General features: G+C 44.4%; 1 protein-coding gene across 1 annotated transcript in view; it reads right to left on the reverse strand.

Moving 5' to 3' along the window:
- ABCA13 (ATP binding cassette subfamily A member 13) overlaps positions 1–2,915 on the reverse strand; it is a 316,624-nt gene extending 313,709 nt beyond the window's left edge. Inside the window, exon 1 of the mRNA XM_074986018.1 lies at positions 2,826–2,915. Within this exon, the coding sequence (XP_074842119.1) occupies positions 2,826–2,915 (90 nt within the window). The remainder of the gene's footprint in view (positions 1–2,825) is intronic.
- Positions 2,916–24,166: the final 21,251 nt, after the last annotated feature.

Genomic DNA, 24,166 nt, shown 5'->3' on the forward strand with positions numbered 1-24,166 from the left:
GAGCTAGATTTACTACAGCAGTGTAACAATCCTTTCCATTCCTTTAGCAAGTGTCTACACTGGAGTACTATAGTGGCATGGCTTAGTATATGGGACAGAGAATGCAAAAAGAATAGCAGGGATGGCTGAAAAACCCTGGCCCACATATAGTGCAGAACAATGATCTGTGGTAATTCTTTTTGCAGCTCCCTGGCTTCCTTCTCCTTGTCCTGAGGGGAGCTACAGAACGGACAACCTCCATTGTCCCAAGCCAGGCGTTTTAGGAAACAGAGAGAAGGAAGAAGCAGAGTTGCCCTGAGCTTTTGGGCTCATTCTGTTCCCTCATCCCACTTCTGCTTCTGTGTGAACAGGTTTGGCTCCAGAGCAGGTATGTGAGAAGAGCTCTGTGCCCCATCACAGCTCTGAGTGGTTTGTAGGCCCCAGGAAGCAGGGAAGCAGGGATAGCTCCAGATCAGAGGGGGCTTTCCACAGGCAGGGCTGTGAGGTGCCCCCAGCCTTCAGTGCCCCCACTGGAATGGTAGAAATTTTACTTGAGGGTTTGTGAATCTTTTCAAACTGCTGCACTTTAAATGCTGTATTTGACGGAGGGGGATGGGAGGTCATGGGGCTACTAGATATATGACTCTATCAATCCACTGGCCTAAAACCATTTATGGGAAGAACTCCATGGGCCCAGATTCTTCACAAGCCTATGAACTGTAATAGCAGCTGAACTGCAAGGTGGTAGTTGTCCTTTATGCTTGTCTCATTTTTACAACTACTTTCCACAAATTCAGGCACTCAAAGACCTAAAAAATAACATGAAACTAGTGATCATTCTAAAAAAACAATTTGTCTAATAGTTGCTATTATTTGGAATGCTAATTTCTTTTTTGCACTCTTCTAAGGATTTTCATTTGAGGACCTCAGATTTGAGATGATGAGTGGAATATGAGGTTCTACACGGAATAGAATCTTTACCTACGCTAATAAACTGACCCCTATAGCTCTTCACTGAGGTAGCCAAGTAAAATGTCTACTTTACTTTCTGTGCCCAGTTAAACTTAGCTGTGTGTATTTAAACATGACAGAGTCACTGTGGTACACAACCAAAGATTACACATGGTTTTGATAGATATAAGTGCATGGGTTCCATGCCAGGGTTACTCTATTTGAGAGGTTGTTTTACATTGGGATTTTATGCCATCGAGATATGGCACTGAGATATGATGTTGCATCCAAAAAAAATCACATCATAGCATGTCAAAGACAAGGATGAACAGCTCAGTAGTAAGGACGGATATTAGCAATACTAAGGAGGAAGACCCTGCAAGAGCTAGTAAGAGACCAGACATGAGGGCAAAGGACAGAGAGAATATGAAGATGACATCTAATTACATATGTTTTTACACCATGCTCATAGTTGTGATGTCAGGAGATGAGACCTTCCCCCCTCATAAGTGATAAATCGCATTAGTGAGAGGAGAGGACTTAAAAGGAAAAGTGAAACATTCTGTTCTGCACCTATCTGACAATCAAGCCCCAATATAACTGCTTGTAATTTCAATGGAATTATACCCAAAGTAAATTTGGCATACTGAAGACTGCTGCCAGATTCCCAGATTGCATCTGCAGAACAAATTAAAAAGAGGGGAAGAAGTGAGTGACATAAAGGTAGTTGTAAAAGTTATCTTCAAAGAAATATTAGCTGACATCACTGAGGTGGATGAAATCACCTACTGAAAGTGCATGATAAAGTGAGAGGAGGGGACGGAGCAGAATGCAGAGGAACGGATACCAATAAGGGTGGGAAGTTAGTAGGATGAAAAACTACCAAAGGAGGCAGTGGTTGAGGTAGGGAGAGCCAGAAGAGAGTCACGAAAGCTGTGGAAGAAAGCAAGTGGATAAAGAAATGATCAATGTTTGAAAATTCCTTCACATAAAAAAAAACAGTTGAAATCCCGAGATTTTTAAGGTGAAGGAGGGGCTGTCTCCTTCTAAATCAAAAATTGCTGATCATATTTATATTGCATTTTCTGAGATAAAAACCAGTGTAGTGACTTAGTTATCAGTCTGATCCTGTTTAAAACAACCAACACATGTCATTGTAAATCCCCAAATCAGGATTAACAGGAGAAACAATGACAAACCATCAACTATAGTGACTTTTTAAAATACAAAAATCCAACATCAGCCAGAAGAGTCCTTTTTTACATCCTTTGACAAATGACAATCACAGGTCAGTCATGGTGAAGCAAAGAGCATTTCCTCTCTTCAGCTGACAGCTATTTTCACCTTCTGCATATTTTAGCATAACTGTCTGCTTCCTCTGCTCATTTTAGTTTAATCAGCTGTGCCAAGCTTATAGAAAAGGAAAGGAGAGAAAAGATTGGCAGCCAATATTTGCACTCTGCTGCCCCACACCTTGTTTTAAATCTTTTGTAAGCTAGAGTCCAATCTCAGTAAAAACAGTGTTCTCTCACTGTTGATGTGTACTTTAAAACTGAAGGACAAGTGGTTTTCATCTTTATGATACCATAAGCATCAGCAGTGCCCAATGATCCAATGTGGAGTTTCTGTGCCTCCTCAAAAATATTTAACTGATTTCCTTTAGAATTTGCACATTGGACGGTGTTGATCTTTCAGCTATTTCAGTGTTATGAAGTGCAAGATTCTTCTCTACTCCCATTTTAAATCATCAGGAGCTCAGATGCAAAACATGAACCATTTGCAGCCAGCTGATCCTTATTATTCTCTAAGGCAAAGGAAGGAGTCAAAACAACAGACACACAGAAATGCAGAGAAGAGGAAAAAAATCCCTGTCTTACACACTTGCAAAAACTTACCGGTTGTCTCAGTCGGCAGAGCCAGTTCTTCCAGAACAGCGCCTTGAACTGGTGAACAGAATGCCTCATATTGCCGTGTCTGTTCCCCATCCACTTGAAGAGATGGTATTTAAAGACATGTCACTCTTAGTCACCTGACCACCTACCAAAGGAGGCAGTGGTAACTAGTTAATTTCAGCACAAGTACAAGGTGCAAGAGGTGTGCCTGCTTACGAAGAAAAGATTAGATTATGTTTCTGCCTTTTGTTCTGTATTCACTGAGGAATCTCATTTTCCTATTTGCTGCTCAGTGTGATGAACAGTAAAGGGACGGTTTTATATAAAAGCCTCAGGATGTTTTAATGTGCACTGGCTTTTGACTTTCCAGAAACAGACATAACTGCAAACCATCACAATAAACAGCCTACAAGTAAGAGTTCATATTTAAGTCTCCTTTCCATTTTCAGAACTAGGTTACTACTCCAACCCTACACTCTGGCCACAATGATTTGGTATTTGTGCCCTGGCTTGGGGCTTTTGGCACCAGCCCCTGGTTCTGGAGCATTGGCCTATGACTCTGGGGCTCCAGCCCCCAGTTCTGGCTATGGTAGGTTGGACTCTGACCCTTGGCTAAAGCTGCTTGTCTCAGCTCCCCACTGTGCAGCTTGCAGTTATTGTTATTTCGACTGAACACAGAATGGTTTTGAGTGTGTGTGTGTGTGTGTGTGTGTGCGCGCGCGCGCGCGCGCGCGCGCACGTGTGCACACATGCATGTTTGTGTGTTGGGGGAAGGGGTGTTACAGGAGAGCAGCAAATGAGGGAGAAAACCAATACAAAGGCAGCGAGTACATTCAGATATATATATATATATATATACTTTGTTCGTTTGCTTTAATTTATTTTTCTGTACAAGCAACTAATTTATACATGATGTAGAATATATAGACCTCTCATACTAATATATACCCTAGGCTACTCTTTCAGATGAAATTGTTGTGACTGAATATCAAATATTCACATTAAAACTGTCACATTCAAAGTCATAACAAGTTTAAAATTTAAAATTAAATCATTCCTTGAGTCCTTGCAGCTCTTTTGTTTCTTTACATTACATTCCTACAAGTTAATAGGTGAAGGGTATGACAAATTTACTGGGTTTTCCCCCAGCCCCAGGAGCAGGGGAGCAGTGGATAGAGAGACAACAGAAATTAATGAGACCTAAAAATGTAGGACATTTTAAATTTTTCTGTTTCTTCTTTTCCGCACACAAAAATAGCAGAGAAGTATTGTATTATATTAGGCCAGAACATGGATACTGATGTTAAAACACATGAACTTATTTCTGACAGAGCAAGAGATGTAAGGCAATGAAAATAAGGCTTGCTGGATTACCCTATTTTGCATTACATTTTCTCATCACATCCTCACAAAGATATTGTATTTGTGCAGGTTATCAGTGCTATTTGCTTCATTCATACAGCCACCCCCTTATCTTCCCTCAGTTCCCTCCTCAGAACCTGCTTCTGCTGGTATACGGGGATATATACATAAATTTCAATTCCCTCACTCTTGGAAGGGCGTCTTCTGTGCCCCTACTGGGGCCTGAGGACTGAAGGAACTCACTGTCCCAGTGGGGCTCCAGAGCTGGAGGAGCTCTTGTGTTCTCTTCACTGGGGCCCTGGATGCTGCGAGAATAATTGTGCTTTCCCCACTGCGGCTATGGGACCCAGACTATATAATTCTTTGAATAATACTGAGCCTGTTTGGGGACAAGGACCAGTCAACCCTCAGAGTGATAACTGGGAAAGCTTTAATAATCTATGAGTTTCTCTACACTACCACGGAAGACTGACCCACTCAGGGTCGATTTTCTGGAGTTTGATTTCATGCATCTAGTCTGGATGTGCAAAACTGAGCTCTCAGGGGTTGAGTCAACCTCTGTATTCCTTGTGAGATGCAAGGAGTAAGGGAGGTTGACAGGAGAAACTCTCCTGTCAACCTTCCCCTGTATAGACAGACAAGTAAACCGAGTGCAGAGATGTCAATTTTAGCTACGCAGTTGGCATAGCTAAAATTGTGTATCTGCGGTTGACTTTCTTGGTTTAGTATAGAGGTAGCCTGAATAGATTCATAATCTAAAGATCAGGCAACAGTGACAACAAGTTGTGATCACTGCTAATAGTTGGCATGTGGAGCTATCCTATCTGCTATTATGTTATTCTTCTTTCCCTGCTTGCTCACATACATGCTTTACCTGCTTGTTATATGCCCTCATTACATCTTTCAAGTTCTCTGGGGTTTGATCTATTATTTGTATTTTTGGTCTATTATGTGTATTTGTATTTGTATTTGTATTTGTATTTGTATAGAGCCTAGAATAATCAGGTTGTCCCTGCTGAAGACTGTAGGCCCTACCACAACATAAATAATATTTGTCAAAGTTTTGGTCACATGTCTCTACCTCTCTTGTTTGATTAATTATCTCATACGAAGAGGCTTTGCTCATGATGTGGGGAAGGGTTAGGGAAATGCTTTACATCTCCAGAAAATCCCAGCAAATATAGTTGTGTTGCCTACTAGAGTCTTGCATAAAACTAATTTTTCATCCCACACCCCCTCACTCCCACATTCCTTGCCAATTTTTTATCTTGCTCCTGCTGTTACGGCAGCAGGACATAAATTCAATAAGCAATATTGGAGCAAGTCAGAGCAGGAGTGGGCGCAGCAGGGTGGAATGGGAGTGAGATTAAAACATTGTCCTCCCATGCTACAAACAACATGAATGCTGTTGCCAGCAGCCACCACTCTCTGGCCATACAGCTCTGAAAACAGAGCTACTGCCTGCAGTAGCACAAAGGTAAGGGTGACATGGTATCCATAATAGTGGGAAAAGGATGCAAATTCAACAAACAGGAGCAGGACGGAGTGAGGGTGAATATTACAGAGTGGAATGAGAGTGGAAATAAAAAACGGTCCCCTGCAGGGCTTTAGTAGGGAGCACAGATATGTTTGCTGAACTCTTCTGGAGCAGTGTATCACTTCCCCAGCCTTTCCCCATATCACAAGCAAAGCCTCTTACCACAGAGACAATTAATCAAACGAGAGAGGCAGAGATATGTGACAAAACCCTTGACAAATATTAGTATTTATGTTGTGTTGGTGCGTAGTGTCCTCATCTCCATCTCCCTCCAGTACTTCCATGGTATTGTATGGTCCCACCCAACAACTAGGGTTTGACTTGAAGCAGAGGGTCATGAGGAAACATGCTGAGTGGACTAAGAGGATACATAGAACTTAGATAGCAGTCACACCTGCATCCCCTCGCTGCAATATTTTGAGCCCGGAAGAAAACAGGATTAACTGCTATCCCAGCTAAATGTCACCTGGGGCAAAGAGGTGACCTCCAGGGATACGCCATTCAATGGAAACAGAGAGGTAGCCATGTTAATCTACACTCCCAAAAAAACAGAACAGCAGAAATGTAGCACTTTAAAGACTATCAAAATGATTTATTCAGTGATGAGCTTGGCCATTTCGAAGTTTTGGCCAAGTGTGGCCACAGCCCTTGTGTTACTAACTGTTGTACTCTACATAACTCAGCTCCTCAAAAGAATTTTTACAAAGGTTTGGACAACCTACGAAAGGTCTGTTTGGTTAGTAAGCCCTTCCTTTCCTAGCCTCATAAGTGTCCTTGTTGCACTTTGTGCATGCATATGCACACACATGCATACACACCCACATGCACCCCAGAAATTAGTCTAAATTGGAATATTGGATCCAACACTTTAGAAAATCAGACATGATTATTAAGTCAATATTCTGTGAACTAGGACACAGATGTTAAAAGTTCAACATTGACTTTCCGCAAAAGGATATGCTGGAATTATTCCTGACAAATTATAGCCAAAATGTCCTTTTGGTCATTTAAAAGGTCTTATTTAGATGTGGAAAACAAAGTTCCTGTTATTAACATTCTGTTAGTCTACGTCTACATGGTGTTGGCAGGGTCATGCAAATGAAGGCACTTGCTAAGGCAAATGAGGCACTCATTTACAAATTGTGTGCCTCATTGGCGTTCTCTCACTTGATTGCTGTCCTGGCAGAGGCTTCAGTTGTCACAAAACAAGCTGTGCAGACAAGGTGGGGGCTGTTGACAACAGAACCCCATCTTCACGGCTTGTTTTGTGGTGACTGAAGCCTCTGCCAGGACAGCAAGCAAGCAAGAGTATGCAAATGAGGCATGTGATTTGTAAATGAGTGCCTCATTTGCATTTTCAAGTGCTCTCATTTGCATGACTTTGCCGGCAGCAGCACTCTGGGTCGATGCAGCCTTAGAGTTTGGTAGTTATAAATGTTCACTGACCTAAATATTTGTATTTTACTATAGTAGGCATCCACATAACAGCAATAAAAACCTCATTTACTCATGAATGTCTTAGATCATTCTTACTTTATTTTCCCATCATCTCAGCAGCTTAAAGATTTCATTCCTACCTAGTGAACGCTTTTCTACTAAGAGCTTCTATTTTTCTGGTAAGATACTTTAAAGACTTAAAAAGTCTCTGATGAATATACAGCTAAAAACCACCATCTGTACAGAATTGTAGGGAGTTGATTCTAGAGCAGGGGATATTTGACAACTTATTATAATTAATAATTAAGAAAGTTATTTGTGGTACTGTAAAATATTAGAATTAAAAATAGTATATCTAAAAGAAGAAAATGCAAATAGAGTTGTCCGCATTAAAAATTAAGCAAAGGTTTGGAGTTCAGTGTAGAAAACACGTCTGTTTTGAATTCTTTCAGACAGACTTTTAATTATCCATATTGCTCCTTCCCTGAGGACCCATTAGTATGGGTTTGTTTTCATCAGCTCAACATAAGGTCAGGCAGTATACTATGCATCAAAGAACCTTATGAATACTTTTCCCATAGGAACTGTGTGCTAAAGAAACTCAAAAGGTTAAACCACAGAAACTTTACTCATGAGCTAAGTGTATTTTATACCTCAAAAGTCAGCTTAGTGAAGTGACTATAGTGAACTGGAGCATACTGGGAACACCAGGTCATTTACGGGTCAAGAGAAGATGATGATGTGTTTCATCTAATGCTGCCCTTATTACTGTCTGGAATGGAACATATAAAATGTTTAGAATCAAATCTTTAGAATGAATAAAGACAAAGCAGAATAATCTGCTACAGCTCTTGCTAGCTGCTATTTAACTGTCCAAGATCTTTTCTAGTCTAGGGTTGAAAAGTTGTTTATTAGAATGTGTAACATGTCTTAACCAATACAGTATGTTCTAAAAGTCCAGTGTGGACAAGACAGTGTCTTCCTTACAATAATGGTACGCCTATAAAGCTTTAAAATGAAACCAGCTTAGCCCATTACTGCTAGTGTACCTTTTCTCTACTAGACTTTTGAAACATATTAATTAGGATGCGTTAGCTAACGCACTTTCAGACCTTAGTCTGGACAAAGGCCAATACTCACAAATGTGTGGTGGCTAGGAACAAGGTCTAATACTTTGAGATGAGGAGTGGGATTCTAGAGATTTACGGTGTCTTCCTCACTCTACCAACAACTTGCTGTTTAACCTTGGGCAAGCCTCTAAAACTTGTAAAATGGGGATAATAATAAGGTGGCAGGTCTTATTAAGGGCTTAAGTAAGAGGTGTGTAATCACCAGCACTAATCATTGACGTGCTCAACCAGAAATTTTCATTCTAGTAACTGAAGCTATTTCCCTTAACTCTATATGCTCCAAATCAAAGGAGTGCTACCAAATATGTAGGGCTTTGCTAGATGCATAAAACTGTAATATTTTCATTATGTCATAAATCACCATTTGCTATTTGGCCATTGTCAATCAGTAGGTACCTTTTCATCATTGTAACATGCATCTCTGGCTTTTAATGGGTATTGGTCATCAGTTTGGAAATAATTGACCTAACTTTGACCTTCCTTTGCAGGTGTCCTTATAGGTACTCACCTAAAAAAAGAACAAAATTACAGCATGATCCTGCTCACATGGACTGCCCTTTACAATATTAGTAGTAAATATTTATATTTCAAACCAGAGTTCTGCAGGTCGAGAGCCTGCAAGCTTGCAAACAACCTATAGCACATTTTCCTGGTGATACACCCCTATTTATTCAAAAAGAATGAGGAAAAAGGCTGCTAATTGAAGAAGGTCATCTTTAGAGAGGTTGTATTCAGAAACAAAATACACCCTGATTCCCACAACAGATACACTGGTTCATTTGAACTTCTGGTCAGTTCTAGGAGTGTTCTGCTTGTACTGTGAAAGGCTGATAATAGGCTTTTTAAAACTTTCACACAGAGACATATTCATAACTGAGAAGAAGCAGCTGGAATCAGGTTTCAGTATTGTGCAAAACTGGCTTTATCTAACTTGGAGCTTCAGTAGAATCACTACCCCCCTCAACACTAGTGCCACTTGTATAAATGTACTGGAGAGTTTCAGATTTAACACTGTTCTGTTCAGTGACTTCCTTTCTCTACATTACACCAAAGCCATCTGACTTTATTTTAGCCATTGTCTAGTTCATTTTTCCCTTTCTGTGCACTGCAGTCTTTTATTAAAGAAAAATCTATTACTCTATATTAATGGTAGTCCATCAATCCGATGATGACAAATCTGTGCAGATCATCTGTTATTGGTCTCATGGGGTGCCCTCTGGTGACTATAAGCCAATTCTAGAGGTGCACATTTTGCTGCAGATGGTGCATGGGCAGTTTGCAATCTGTGGGTTGTGCATTGCTGATGCTCTATGACGTCATTCGCGTGCCTCTTGTAGATGTCAGCAGTGGTCTTCCTCAAAGGCAACGCAGGTATTTCGGACTTTTGCACGCCACTGTGTTCTGTCATCGGCAGCGGCCTCAAGGTCCCTAGGTTTGATACTGCAGTAGTGCAGATTGGCTTTGATGGTGTCCTTGTAGCGTTTCCGTGGATAACCTATACACCAGATGCCCTGGGAGAGTTCACCATACAGAAGCTGGTGATGGATTCTGTTGGCATCCATGCGGCTGACATGACCAGTCCAACGTAGTTGTGACTTCATAATCATCATTTCGATGCTTGTCATCTGGGCTCTCTCAAGGACCTCAAGATTGGGCACTTTGTCTTGCCAGCGGCTCTTCATGATGTTAGGGAGGCAGTGCATGCGGAATGCTTCGAGCTGCTTGATGTGACGCCTATATAGTGTCCATGCTTTGCACCCATACAAAAGAGATGAGAGAACAACAGCTCTGTACACAAGCAGTTTTGTTCACATCCGATGTTATGGTGGTTTAGAACTTTGACATGCAGACAGCCAAGTGCCTGGCTCGCTTTGGATATTCGCACGTTGATCTCATTATCCAGCAATCCACCACTGGATATGACACTACCCAGGCATTTAAAGTTCTCCACTACTTTAAGCTGAGTGCCATCAATGGAGCTACTCGGGACAGGAGCATTTGATCGAGGTGCAAATTGATGGAGAACTTCTGTCTTTCCGAGGCTGATAGATAGTCCGAAAAGTTGCGAGGCCTCAGCAAACTTGTTGACAATGTGCTGAAGATCATTTTCAGTGTGACCCATAAGGGTACAGTCATCGGCAAAGAGTGCCTCAGAAAGGAGTTTCTGCACTGTCTTAGTCTTTGCATTCAGGCGACGGAGGTCAAAAAGTGAACCATCATGCCGGTATTTCAGGTATATACCTCGATCCAGATCTTTCATTGCATGGTTAAGGATGCATGCAAAGAACAGGTTAAGTAAGACAGGAGCGAGAACACATCCTTGTTTCATGCCATTGGTGACATTGAAGGGGGCTGATGTGGCTTCATCAGACAGTACTTCACCTGTCATGTCGTCATGGAAAAGGCATATAATCTGGACAATTTTCTTGGGCAGCCAAGTCGTATTAGAATGGTCCAAAGGGCTTCCCTGTTGATGGTATCAAACGCCTTTGTCAGATCTATGAAGACAGCATACAGGTACATGTTCTGTTCAATGCACTTTTCTTGTATTTGTCTGATAGCAAACACCTTATCGGCTGTGCTCCGGCCAGGTCGAAAACCGCATTGACTTTCAGTTAGATTTGCCTCGAAAATACTGGCTATTAGGTGGTTCAAGATTATGCGGGCAATGATCTTCCCTCCAACGGAGAGGAGGGATATGCCTCTGTAGTTTCCACATTCTGCTTTGCTGCCTTTATTCTTAAAAAGGGAGACAATAATAGCATCACGGAAGTCCTGTGGTATGTTTTCACCCTCCCAGATGCTGATGATCACGCTATGGAATGCTGCTAGTGCTGCTGGACTTGCCGCTTTATATATCTCTGCTGGTATTCCATCTTTTCCAGGAGCTTTTCCTGAACTCATCTGGCTAATAGCTTTCTTAATCTCATCTATAGTGGGCAGAAAGTCAAGATCTGTCAGGACCGGTTGTTGTGGAATTTCATTACTTTATATATTTATTTATTATGTTGGAGGTATTTTGACTTTTCATTACTACAGAAAATTCAAATGGAGAGAAGGGGCTTTTAGATTAATAAAAAAATGTGTATCGCAATCATTGGGCCCTAAAGACTGAGACCCTTTCGATGGAAGAGAACAGCCACATTCCGCATGAGATAGTATGAGGGTTGGTCTACCCTAGACCTTACAGTCGACTGCAGATATGCAGTTCTACCTTTGACAATTGCACAGCTAGAATCGACGTATCTACAGTCAACTGTAAGGTCTGTCCTCACTGAGGGAGGTCGATGGGAGCATTTCTCCCATTAACCTCCCTTACTCCTCATGAGAGGAGGAGTACAGGAGACCGACTGCTGATTTTGTGTGTCTGCTAAAGAAGCGCAAAATTTAGGTCCACTGGCTGATGATGGGGTGGGTGTGTGAGGTTGGTGGTGGGGCAATAATGCACTTCGTGGGGCTGGCCATTCACCTTGCCTGTCCGTTGGCACAGCCCTCACTGTGAACAGACTCCCGGCTAGCAGGGTCCCACCATATCCCCTTTCTGGCTGGCACTGGCTGCAACCTTTGCTGTCCAAACATTGCCCCCTTTACATGCTTTGCCTCTTGCTGTCCTCACCCTGCTTTGCCCTTTTTGCTTATAGCCTGCTGATTATCCATAGCCTCCTGGAGGTGTTAGCTGCCTTTCAACATTGTGTGGGCAAGAATGGACAAGCTGCCACACGGGTGGTGGGGGTGGGGTGGGGGGAGGAGCAGGAAATAAGGAAAGAGATGACCTCTGCAAAGACATGATCTAGGTCATCTCTCCCACCTCCTCCTTTTCCCCTGCAGCTGGAAGCATCTCCTATCCCTTCCCTCCTATACAGTGCAGATCAGTGTCCCACTCCCAGTGCTGTGCGAAGAACCAGTCCCTGGTCACAGTGCTCAATTTACTAACCGCCTGGCCAGCAGCCTCCTTCCTTCTCCCACGGCCTCTGGCTGTGCTGGTGCCCTGGGAAAGCCCAAGAACTCCAGCCCAGACCGCTGGCCAAGAGGAGCCAAGCCCTGCATGCCAATGCCCTGCACAGCGCTGGCACAGGGAAGCCTCTCTGTCCCTCAGCTAAGCTGTGGAGTAGCATGGGGGAGGTTATTTCTAGCCTGTTCATACCCTGCACCTGCAAGATCAACATCAGCCCCTGAGATAGGAGTGTATCACTCTCTTCACCCCATGCCTCCTCCCCACTCTCCGACCTGCCCCCAGAGAGTGCAGGGCTGCTCCATTATCTAGGCACCCTCCTCTGCTGAGCCACCTCTCTGGTCAGGTTCACTGAAGCCCCTGCAGTCGGTTTCCTGGACTCTGGTGCACAGTACATCCTTAGGGCTGAACCTCCTTATGCCTGTGCTGTGGCCAGGGGAGAAGAGGCGGCTGGGTTATGTCGGTAGCCAGCGGTCTGGAGGTGTTAGCTGCCTTCTGACTTTGTGCAGGGAGAAAGGGACCAGCAGCTTTCTGCCACATGGTAGTGGGTGGGGGGTAGGAGAAGAAGGAAGGGATGAGGAAGAGGATCGGAGCAAAGACAAGGGCCAGTGTATCTCTTCCCCGCTCCTTCTCCCTTGCATCTGGAAGCAATGCCCATCCTGTCCCTCCCACAAAAAGGAGGGAGAAAGGCTGCTGCTGACCACTTGCTGATGTGAATCCTGGCAGGAATCTGGGGAGTCAGGGACATGTGATGCTGTGTGACCCTCATACATGGTGCCTCAGGAAAGTTAAATGCTAAGAACAGGCAGGTCCTCTTGAGGGCCCAGTCATGCTTGGAGGGAGGAAAGTCCTGGGCAGGGAGGACCAGGTCTATTAATCACCCCCACTCCTCCCCGTGTCAGAGAAGTGAATAGGTGTGAGTGTGTGTGAGTGAATGACTTCTCCCCATGTGCAGGGGGAAGGTGTGACTCATCCCTCCCTGTGTAAATCCTAAATATGTAAAGATAAGAAGGTTAAAAAAATCTGTCCGCAGAGTGTTTATTTTTAATAGGGGCTCAGGTATTTCCTGCTTTCCAGGCACAACCAAACTCTGACCTTGGTTTAAGTTAGGGTAAGAGGAAGCTGCATGCCAAATTTTGTGGTTGTAGGTCTTATAATTTAAGAGGAGTTCTTGAACAATGTAGCACCAACACCAGAGAGGTAGCCATGTTAGTCTGTATCTTTGAGAATAAGGAGTCCTGTGGCACCTTATAGACTAACAGATAGTTTGGAGCGTAAGCTTTCGTGAGCAAAGACCCGCTTGATGAAGCAGGTCTTTGCCTATGAAAGCTTATGCTCCAAAATATCTATTAATCTATAAGGTGCCACAGGACTTCTTGTTGTTCTCAAGGCACCAATAGACAGCTATCTATATCTACATGGACTGGTGGGCAAAATTGAATGTATTTGAGGAAATTTAAATGAAAAATACACAAATGTCCACTAGATGGCAGCTGCCAAAATCTTACTGAAAGTCTTTTTTACTCAAAACCAATTACAGTAGAGGCTTCTTTCTGGCTTGCCGCTGGCTTGCCCTGAGCACCTGCTGTTATTAGTGGGACCAAAGCCATATGACAACTTAAGGGTGTTTCAGAATGGGTGGGACAGTCAGGGAGGCAAGGAGCTGGGGTGCATATAGGGGAAACCCTGAGTTTGGCAGAAATGTGACAGGGAAATCTCGAGTTTAAAATGGGAACACCGTCTGCAAAACATCTGAGCAAGCCTGGCTGCCAAGGATGGGCTGAGCATGCTCCCACTGGTGGCTTCATGTTCCATCATGAGGAGAGATTAATGGCTGGGAATGGACAGACAACACTGCAGCCTGTAATGGAAGACAGGTGTGGCCCCTATCATGGATAACTGAAGGGAAGGGACAGGTTAATTCCTGGGGATGGATAGGTCCCTGAGCCACCCTCTGCAAAACAACACACCTGCTCCCTGTTGCTGGCAATCAAGATGGAGGGGACAGCTCAGTGAGGGTTACCAACTACTTAACTGCTTAAAACCAAACAGCCTTGCCCCACCCCTGCCCTTCTGCAAGGACACCCCACCCCATTGCTTAATCTTCCACCCTTAAGTACTTTCACTGGGCTGGGGCAGGAGTTGGGTTGCAGAAGGAGAGTGGGGGCTCTGGTTGGAGGCATGGGCTCTGCAGTGGTGTTAAAGAAGTGGCTCCAGGCTGGGGCAGGCCTCTGGAGGTGTCAGAGGTTGAAGCCTACACCTGGGGGTGTGGGTTCCCAGTGGTGCCTGTGAGCAGTTCGCACCTGGGACTGGGTGGCCTAGTGGTTAGGCCCCCTGGACAGGGCCTGTTGGGTAGGTCTTCATCCCCACCCGAGAGTCTATGGGTTAAGCTTGGGGCATAGCCCTGAGAATCTAGCTCCCCCTTTGGCAGCAGAGGGGTTCCCTGGTGGGGGCTGCACCCTCCAGCAGCAGCTCTGGTTTGTGGCCTGCTGCCTCAGAGCCAGCTCCTGCCTCTTGGCTGGTCAGCCTCAAGCTGAGCTGGCTTCCCTCCCTTTATACCGCTCTAGGCCTGACACTGGCTGCAGGTGAACCGGGGTGGGGCTGATTGGGCCAACAGGCCTTGTTTAACCCCTGCCTTGCCTGGCCTTCCTCTCACACTCTTAGTGCCAGAAATGAGGTGTTCAAGATGTAGGGAGGGCTCTAGGCTGGGGGTGAAAGCTCCAGCTGGGGGTGTGGGCCCTGGGCTGGGGCAGGGATGAGTGGTGTGGGATACAGGAGTGGGGTCAGGGCTGGGACAGGGAGTTGGGGTATATGTAGGGGGCGTGGGCTTTGGGAGAGAGTTTGGATGGGGGAGAGAACTCTTGGCTGGTGCGAGATTGGGGTGCAGGAGAAGGTTGGGAATGTGGGTTCCAGGAAGCTCTTATTGAATCTCCCAGGAAGCAGCTGCCAGGTCCCTGTAGCCCCTTGGTGCAGAGAGGCTCCATACATATGCTGGCCTTGAACCCTCAGGTGCCAGGCCTCTGTGAGGGTGGTTCCTGCAGGTGAGAGGTCAGTGCATGAACAGAGCTTCCCTGCACCTAGGGATCTTGCAGATGATTCCAGGAGCTATGCATAGCTAAGGTAGGTAGGGAGCCTGTTTTAGCCCCAGGCCTGTTTTAGCCTCAGTCTGCTATGCTGCTGACTGGGCTTTTAGTGTCCCAGTCAGCAGTGCTAATAGGATCCCCCAGAGTCCCTCTTTGACCCCGTGTACCAGTCAAAACACAAAGCTCAGTAGCTGTGGCGGGGTGGGTTGGCTGCCACTACAAAAGACCAACAGCCTCCCTGCACCTGCAAGCCAGATGCTACCTCCCACAACCTGCAAGCCAAATGCTGAGGAAGTGAGGAGTAAACATAATGTATATACTGTAACACATTAATACTGATACAAATACAGTAAAATTCCTTTAATCCGGTCTCTGATGATTCAGAAATCCTGATGGTCCAGCATCTGGCATATCTGGCATCAATCCAGCATGAGGCTCGCTCGCTAGCTGGAGCTACCATAGTTTTACATGACCTTTTTTCAGTGAAGAAGTGAATTTTTGTTGCATTAAGAAGTGAAAGGTTTCTTTAAGTATTTAAGTCACAATTAGTATATACAGTACAGTATAAAGTTTAAGTTTCTGATAAAGAAAAAAAAAATACAATTAAGTTGTGCATTACAAATTGTATTTAAGTGTCTATAGTACAATTTACTGTATTTAAGTGTAAAAGCTGTGCTGCACCCTAATCTCCTGCTATGGGTACATCATCTATTGCTATGGGTACTTCACTTTATGGATCATCTATACAGTATTGGTGAGTACAGTACAGTAGTATTTATAGCATAATAAATGTGGTGTAGTATGGTAAATAATACAGTATCAAAATAGTGTAGCACACATACATTAGTGAAATTAGAATGTCTTAGGGTATCATTATGGTAATGTCCAATAGTCTGGAAAATTTGGTAAACCAGCACCTCTCCAGTCCTGGACGTGCTGGATTAAAGGAATTTTACTATACACTCCTTCTCGGGGTGTCCCCTTTTTTGAAATTTCAAATATGGTAATCCTAGAAATAATAACAGAAAATTTGGAACTGCCAGAAGTGTTTGACTTCTTTGTTTCATTTTTCACTAAGGCTAGGGCTACACTGTAGCCCTATCTCAAAATAACTTATTTCAACCTCAGTGCCAGCTATACAGCATCGAAGTTTGAAATAAGTTCCTATTTCAATCTTCTCACTATCCCTCTCACAATGAGGGGTAATGGGAATGAATACCATGCTTGGCCACAGGGCTTCTATTTTGGGATACAAATATATGCCAAAGTAAGGCTCAGTGCAGATGGAATGTGAAGCTACCAGCAGCAACATCCTCAATCTATCCTTGGTAGCCAGCCTTGCTCAGCTGTTTTGCAGACAAGGGGTTTCCATTTGAAACCCAAAGTTTCTCTGTTAATTACTGCCAAACTCAGTAATGTAAGACTCAGTGCAGTCTTAGCCCAAGAAGGTTAGTGGTGACTGGAGGCCTAAGATAGTGAGTGCTAGTGGAAATGGGGTAGGTTTAGAAGTAAAAACAGGGGGGAATAATAAGTTAAAAATTGCTTAGAAAGTTAGAGATGTTCAAGTCACCAGAAGCAGGACCCACCAATACTAATGGGAGGGAGACAGAAAATATGGGACTATTTGTTCCTTTTTAAGAAAAAGTTGGGACACGGCCAGGGAAGCTTTAAGTAAGAGACTGTCCATTTAAAGACAGGACATCTGGTCACCCTACACACTGCCCTTCCAAATTGCTTCCCTTCTGTCTCACTCATTTTTTACCTCACTTTCCTCTAAGCTCTCCTCTCATGTTGCATTTGTTCAAACTGTCTTACTCAGTCTAATCCCTGAGCCTGATCTGCCACTGTCTTTACCCTTGTCTTGACTTTCGCACCTGGGCTAAGTGGGTGTGAAATGCTACCAAACCAGAATTCTTCACTCACTCATACTGACTGGCTGAGTACACAATATGTAACGTAGTGGAAAACAGATAGAACCACTCCCTGATTCGTTTCTATCTCTTCACGTATCAGTGAACCCAATGGTCTGTTATGGATACAGTATATTTTGGATATATACAGTATATATGGATACAGTATATTTACTCTGATTTCCCCCTTGTTCTCAGCCATAGCAGCTCCCAAAGAAACACCCTCTCTCCTCTCAGCCATCCCCACCGCTTAATCTTTTGTCTTCCATACAGATCCTCCTCTCTCCCCAGTGCATTGGACTGTTTTGAGCAGTAGCTCTGGGCTGGGTGCTTTGGGCAGGGCCCATGGGGCCCAAGGTGGCCTGGGAAAGTAACAGGGCACCTGGTATCATCAGCAGGGGGCCAGGGCCCTCCCAAATTTACCATGGCAAGGGGAGGCAGAGTGACCCAAAAACCAGTCTGCTCCACTTCACCATCTCCACTGCATCACGATATCAGAAAGCAAAGCAACCTGGTCCCATCCTGCTCTGTTTCTCCAAGTGAGGTGTCTGGGAGCTGGCAGAGTGGAACAGACTGGACCCAGGACATTCTGCTTCCTACAGCCATGGTTAGTGCAGGGAGAGGACCCCTGCTGCAAGTGCCAGCCCTCGTCCCTTCCCCAGTAAACCTCCAGGTTGTGTTGCTCATGGAAGGGTGCAGAGGGAAGGGGTGGCAACAGGGACAGAAAGAGGAGAGGTAGAGGCGGAGCAGAGGCAGGGCCTGGGGAAAGAGTGGAGTGGGGGCAGAGTAGATAGAAAAGGCAGGGAGGGAGATGGGCGTTGTCCTGGGACCTGCACCTGCTAGGAATGACCCTAATCTTCTAAGACCCTACCAACTGACTGATCGTCTGACATCTCTCTCTCACCCTACTATTCAACTTATCCCCGAAGTCAGCCCTTCTGCCAGCCAGTCTAGCCTCTGCCTCCTCCAGCATATGGATTCTTTGCCTCTCTCCTATATGGGCTACGTCTACACGTGAAGCCAACATCGAAGTAGCTTATTTCGATGAATAACGTCTACACATCCTCCAGGGCTGGCAACGTCGATGTTCAACTTCGACGTTGCGCGGCACCACATCGAAATAGGCGCTGCGAGGGAACGTCTACACGCCAAAGTAGCACACATCGAAATAAGGGTGCCAGGCACAGCTGCAGACAGAGTCACAGGGCGGACTCAACAGCAAGCCGCTCCCTTAAAGGGCCCCTCCCAGACACAGTTGCACTAAACAACACAAGATACACAGAGCCGACAACTGGTTGCAGACCCTGTGCCTGCAGCATAGATCCCCAGCTGCCGCAGCAGCAGCCAGAAGCCCTGGGCTAAGGGCTGCTGCCCACGGTGACCATAGAGCCCTGCAGGGGCTGGAGAGAGAGCATCTCTCAACCCCCCAGCTGATGGCCGCCATGGAGGACCCGGCAATTTCGACGTTGTGGGACGCGGATCGTCTACACGGTCCCTACTTCGACGTTGAACGTCGAAGTAGGGCGCTATGCCGATCCCCTCATGAGGTTAGCGACTTCGATGTCTCGCCGCCTAACGTCGAAGTTAACTTCGAAATAGCACCCGACACGTGTAGCCGCGACGGGCGCTATTTCGAAGTTAGTGCCGCTACTTCGAAGTAGCGTGCACGTGTAGACGCAGCTATGGAGTATATGCCATTACTGTGTTGGGGTGTGGCGCCAGAGACCAGAGGCTGTCCCATCCTCCTTTTTGAAAGGAGGGCTGTGTCCTGCAGAGGGCTAAATAAATCAGAGTGCCAGCAGTTCATGTCAGGATCTTCCCGCTCAGTTATGTAGTGTTACAATAAATTAGTTTCACTACTACTACTACTACTACTATTACTACTACTTCACCCTCTTACTCCACATGGAGCATAGGTCCTCTACAAGTCTCCTCCACTTCACTCTGTCTTGGGACAAAATTTCTAGCTGGCTCCAGGAGTACCCCAGTTGCTGTTCTGCAGTCTCAGTAGATCTTCTCCAGGTTATCCGAGGTCCTCCTTTTTTGTGTTTTCCTTGTGGGTTCCATGTGAGAGCTTGACGGACTATGCTGGATGATGGTTATCTGAGAGTGTGAATGAGCCATCCCCACTTCATAGAATCATAGGGCTGGAAGAGACCTCAGGAGGTCATCTAGCCCAGACCCCTGCTTCAAGAGGATCAACCCCAACTAAGTCATCCCAGCCAGGACCTTGTCAAGCTGGGACTTAAAATCCTCTAGGGATGGAGAATCCACCACCTCTCTAGGCAACGCATTTCAGTGCTTCACCACCGTCTTCTCTTGATTTCAATATCAGTCGGTTCTTGTCCTTCTCTTTTAAAAGCTCCGCATTTGTGACTAAGTCTTGCCATTTAATGTGAGGGATGTAACTCAGGCATCTGTTTATGAATGTCTGGAGCTTGTGATCTGAAGACTTTTTGGTATGCCAGGTCTCACATCCATGCAAGAGCACACTCTTCACATTTGTGTTGAAGGTCCGCAGTTTCGTCTTCGCAGATATTATTTGTGATCTCCACCTGGGACAGAGAGTCTTGAATACAGCTGTTGCTTTCCCTATCGTGGCATTTATATCCTTATCTGTTCCCCGCCTACACCCATAATACTCCCCAAGTAGGTAAACTGCTCCATGTCTTCCAGGTCATCGCCTCCCATTCCGATGGTGGTGCTGTTGGACTGGTTGATCCTCACTGTCTTGGTCTTTCCCTTGTTAATGCTCAGTCCCATCACTGAGGTAGTTTTGTCTAGTGTTGTGACCTTTTCTTTCATGCTTTCATGTTGGTGTGAAAGGAGGGCGACATCATCAGCAAAATCAACGTCCTCTAGCTTTTTGAAAAGTATCCACTGAATGCTTCATTCATGGCCATCTGTTGTCCTGTTCACAATCCAGTTCATTGTGATCAAGAACAGGAAAGGTGACAATAGGCACCCCTGTCACACTCCCAACAGTATGCCGATAGATTCTGTCAAGACTTCATTGTGAACAACTTGGCATGTCAAGCGTTCACAGGTTGAATGAATCAAGTCAATAATTTTGGATGGGATGCCTGGGTATTGCAGCAGTTTCCACAAAATGTTTCTATCAATGCTGTCAAAGGTTTTTTTCAAAGTCTATGAAGGTTACGTGCAGGGCGGCGTTTCACTCGAGTGACTGCTCTATGATCACTCTGAGAGTTGCTATTTGGTCAAGACAGGATTTCTCGTTTTAGAAGCCAGCCTGTTGTTCCCTGAGCTATTTATTGATTTCTGTCTTCATTCTCTCCACGAGAATCCGATTGAACACTTTTCCTGGAATAGACAGTAATGTGATGCCCCTCCAGTTCTTGCATTCCTTCAAGAAGCCTTTCTTTGGAAGCTTGATAAGGTAGTTATGTTTCCAGTCTTGTGGGATTACCTCAGTGTCCCAAGTTTTCCAAATTAAATTATACATCATGTTGACTGATGTCTCACTACCTGTCTTGACTGCTTCTGTGGGGATGTTGTCTGAACCAGGTGCTTTTCCACTTTTCAGATGGGTAATGGTTTTTCTGATTTCCTTTTTGTAGGTCTGATGCTGTTAATTTGCAGGTGGTAACTTGGGAGGTGCCATGTGGGCAGGACAGTTTAGTAGCTCTTCAAAGTGTTCCTTCCATCTACTGAGCTGCTCACTTGCATGTGTTAGCACATGCCCCTTCTTGTCCCATACTGGCTGATCCACTGTATGCCATGACCCAGCTAGCTTTCATGTGATGTTATAGAACTTTTTCAAATTTCTCTGTTCTGCAGCTTTTTCAGCTTGCTATGCAAGATTTTCCGCCCAGTTCTTCTTGTCCCATTTTATAGCCTTTTTACCTTCTTTGTTGGCTTCTGAACACAGTTGCTGAGCTTCTACCTTGGCTGCTCTTGTTTAGTTGTTGTTGATTGCTGCTTTTCTGTCCTTTCGATGCTTCACTTTTCTTAGAGTTTCTGCTGTGTTCCTTTCTTTGTGATGGCTTGTCCTCTTTCCCAATGTTTTATCACCAGTTCCTTTCCAGGCTCTTTTGATGCATTCCCAAATTGGTTCCACGGTAGCATCTTTTGGGATGAGGTTTGCCAGAAGTTCATATCTGTTGGACAAATCCACTTGGAAACAGGCTCTTGCCTCTAAATCCTTCAGCTGCTCCATACTGAATCTCACTCCCGGCCTGGTCACTCATGGTCCACTCCTTGTTGTGGTGAGGTGGCTTGTGTATCTCAAGGACCTGGAGAGTTATACCAGCAGGAGCTACAGCTCCTGGAAAGGTCACCCAAAACTGGACAGGTCAAAGGGTGGAGACCAAACAAATTTGGATCACCTCTCCCCAAGATAAAAGGGGTTGGCTTAGGGTTAACAACTACAGCCGTGAAAAACAAAAAGTTACAGAAACATCTACAAAGAAATCTATACCTACACAAGTCTTGGGAGGAGTTGGCAATCCACTTGGATTGAGTATGAAGCATGGAAGGGAAAGCCAAAAGGCAGTTGCCCTGCAGTAGACTCTTCTCTCACCAAGGACAACCACCCAGTTTGGTACGTGGAATATTCGGGCCACGTATCAAGGAGAGACAGCACAGATTGCAGTGGAAATGACACCGTACAAGCCTGCAGTTTTGGGTTTGTGTGAGACAAAAAGGACACAATCTGGGCAGCTACGCCTGGCAACAGGTGATACTCTCATCTCTTCAAGACAAGAACACAGAAGGTGTGGGCTTTATGTTATCAAGAGGTGCTTTAATGGAGTAGACAGCAGTATCATCACGCATCATCACAGCCAGATTCTACACCAAAGTGTGAAAGGTACTAATTGTGCAATGAAGCAGCTGACGAACCAATGAAGCAGCTGAGGAATGTAAAACAGACTTCTGTGAGAAACTACAAAGTGTGGTGAACCAGAAAGCAAAGAAAGATATGATGATTTTGATTGGTGACTTCAATGAAAAAATTGGACGCATAAATACAGGCAGAGAACAGGCCATGGGAAAAGAAGGCTTAGGCAACATGAATGAAAATGGAGAGCACTTCAGTGACTTTTGTTCCTTCAACAGATTGGTGATAGATGGTAGTGTTTTTCCACACAAAAGGATCCCTAAGGTCACTTGGGTTTCACTGGACAACCAGTCAGAAAATCAGTCATATCACATCTCTATCGGCAGTTCTTCCAGAAGATTGATGCAGGACGTCCATGCTAGAAGAGGAGCAGATGTAGGTTCAGGACACCATTTGGTCACAGTAAAACTCAAGTTCAAGCTCAAGACGTACACCACAAAGTGACCAAGCCGGAACTGGCTTCACTGGTAAGTACAAATTCCCCAGGCCTTTCAGAACAAGACACCTCCCCATTGACCCTGCACCTCTGCAACTGCAGCAAATTGACATAGCATGTGATAGAGAATGTTGAAGCCTAAGGGATGGATCTGTAAAAAGGGAGTTTAAACGTAAAAGTTTGTTGAGTACATTAAAGCCTTTCATTGAGTCATATATAAAATGAATGGGGAAGCTAAGGAAGGAGACCCAGACTGCAGGGTCAGGTGCACACTGCAGCATGATTTCTTCTTTCCTTTGTCCAGTCACCTTCACAAACAGAGAGTGGGTAATTCTTAGCCCTGAGCAATGTTCCTTGAAGAGTTTTCTCTACAATGAGGAGAAAACACAGCTGTTGTTAGATTCCATTTTAGATCATGGGAGGGGAATACATAGTGCTATTTCTAAGCAGTATTTATATTTGTGTAGCACCCTCTGGAGTTAGGAGTTCAATATTGCAAGGAAAGTTGTGCTTCAGCTTCCCATTAAAATTTTTCAAGTAAGGAATTGTGAGATACTTGGTTTGCATACACTTATAATTTTGGTTTGTTCACTGGTGTGGCGAGTTGCTTGCTCTTGACCTGAGGAAGTGTAGTGAAGAAATGCTTTCACAGAGAAAAATACACAAATGAAGGAAAGAATGTGTGAGAAGAGAAACCCCTTGGAGTGAGTTTAATGGCTAAAATGTACAAGAGATGGATCCATAGAGCTATTAAGCTGGTCTCGAGTATTATAGCACAAAAGCACAGCCACTGCACGAAAGGCTGAGGTGGGGCCTCAGACCTGGTTAGGGCATAGTACTTGTTAGATTTCAGTGTGAGAACATCAGCAAGAAGCTTTCTTGTCCTCAAATGTAATTTGTATGAAGAGATTACTATTTCATGTCATTGTTAATATGAGAACTTCCTAAGTTAAATTGATATTGTTATGGTATCTTTATAGACATTTTTATATCCAAAATTGGCTTAAGATTATTACTGTCGTTTGTTCTTTACTGTTTTCCTAAGTACAGGACTCACTTTCTTTGCTATGACTGAATTACCATAATGTGTGCTAATCCCAGTAGTATTGCTCCTTGTAAATAAATAATGTCCTGATTCCTCACAATCAAACAGTGTCTTTTTTTCTTGCTGTTATCAGCTGACTTCATTTTATTGGGGGATTGACATTTGAATGACATATGCTGCAGGTCTCATGCTGCCAGTATTAAAATATCCTTGGAATTTACGGCAGTTAACATGCAGGAAATCTGTATTAGATCTTGTACTAAGAGACAAAATGGAATTGATCACATTATGAAAAGTTAATCTTAGCTTAGGTATACATGAGTATCACTTGACCACATTTACAATATGCAGGCAGAATGAAGCCCAGCCCTGTAATACAGATACTTGGTGCTTTAAAAGGCTAATTTCAGAAAACTGAAAATAATTATGAGCCAAATCATCTGGGAGGAAGAATTTAATAAAAAAATGTGAAAGACTTTTGGGAATAATTTAAGAACACCTAATTAGGATGCCTAAAAAAGCCACAATCTCACAACTGAGGAAGAAGGCTGTGCTGGTTTAAAAAAAAAAACACTGGTTGAGAGAGGACAT

The sequence above is a fragment of the Carettochelys insculpta genome, chromosome 2, assembly GCF_033958435.1.
Source record: "Carettochelys insculpta isolate YL-2023 chromosome 2, ASM3395843v1, whole genome shotgun sequence".
Classification (NCBI taxonomy): domain Eukaryota; kingdom Metazoa; phylum Chordata; order Testudines; family Carettochelyidae; genus Carettochelys; species Carettochelys insculpta.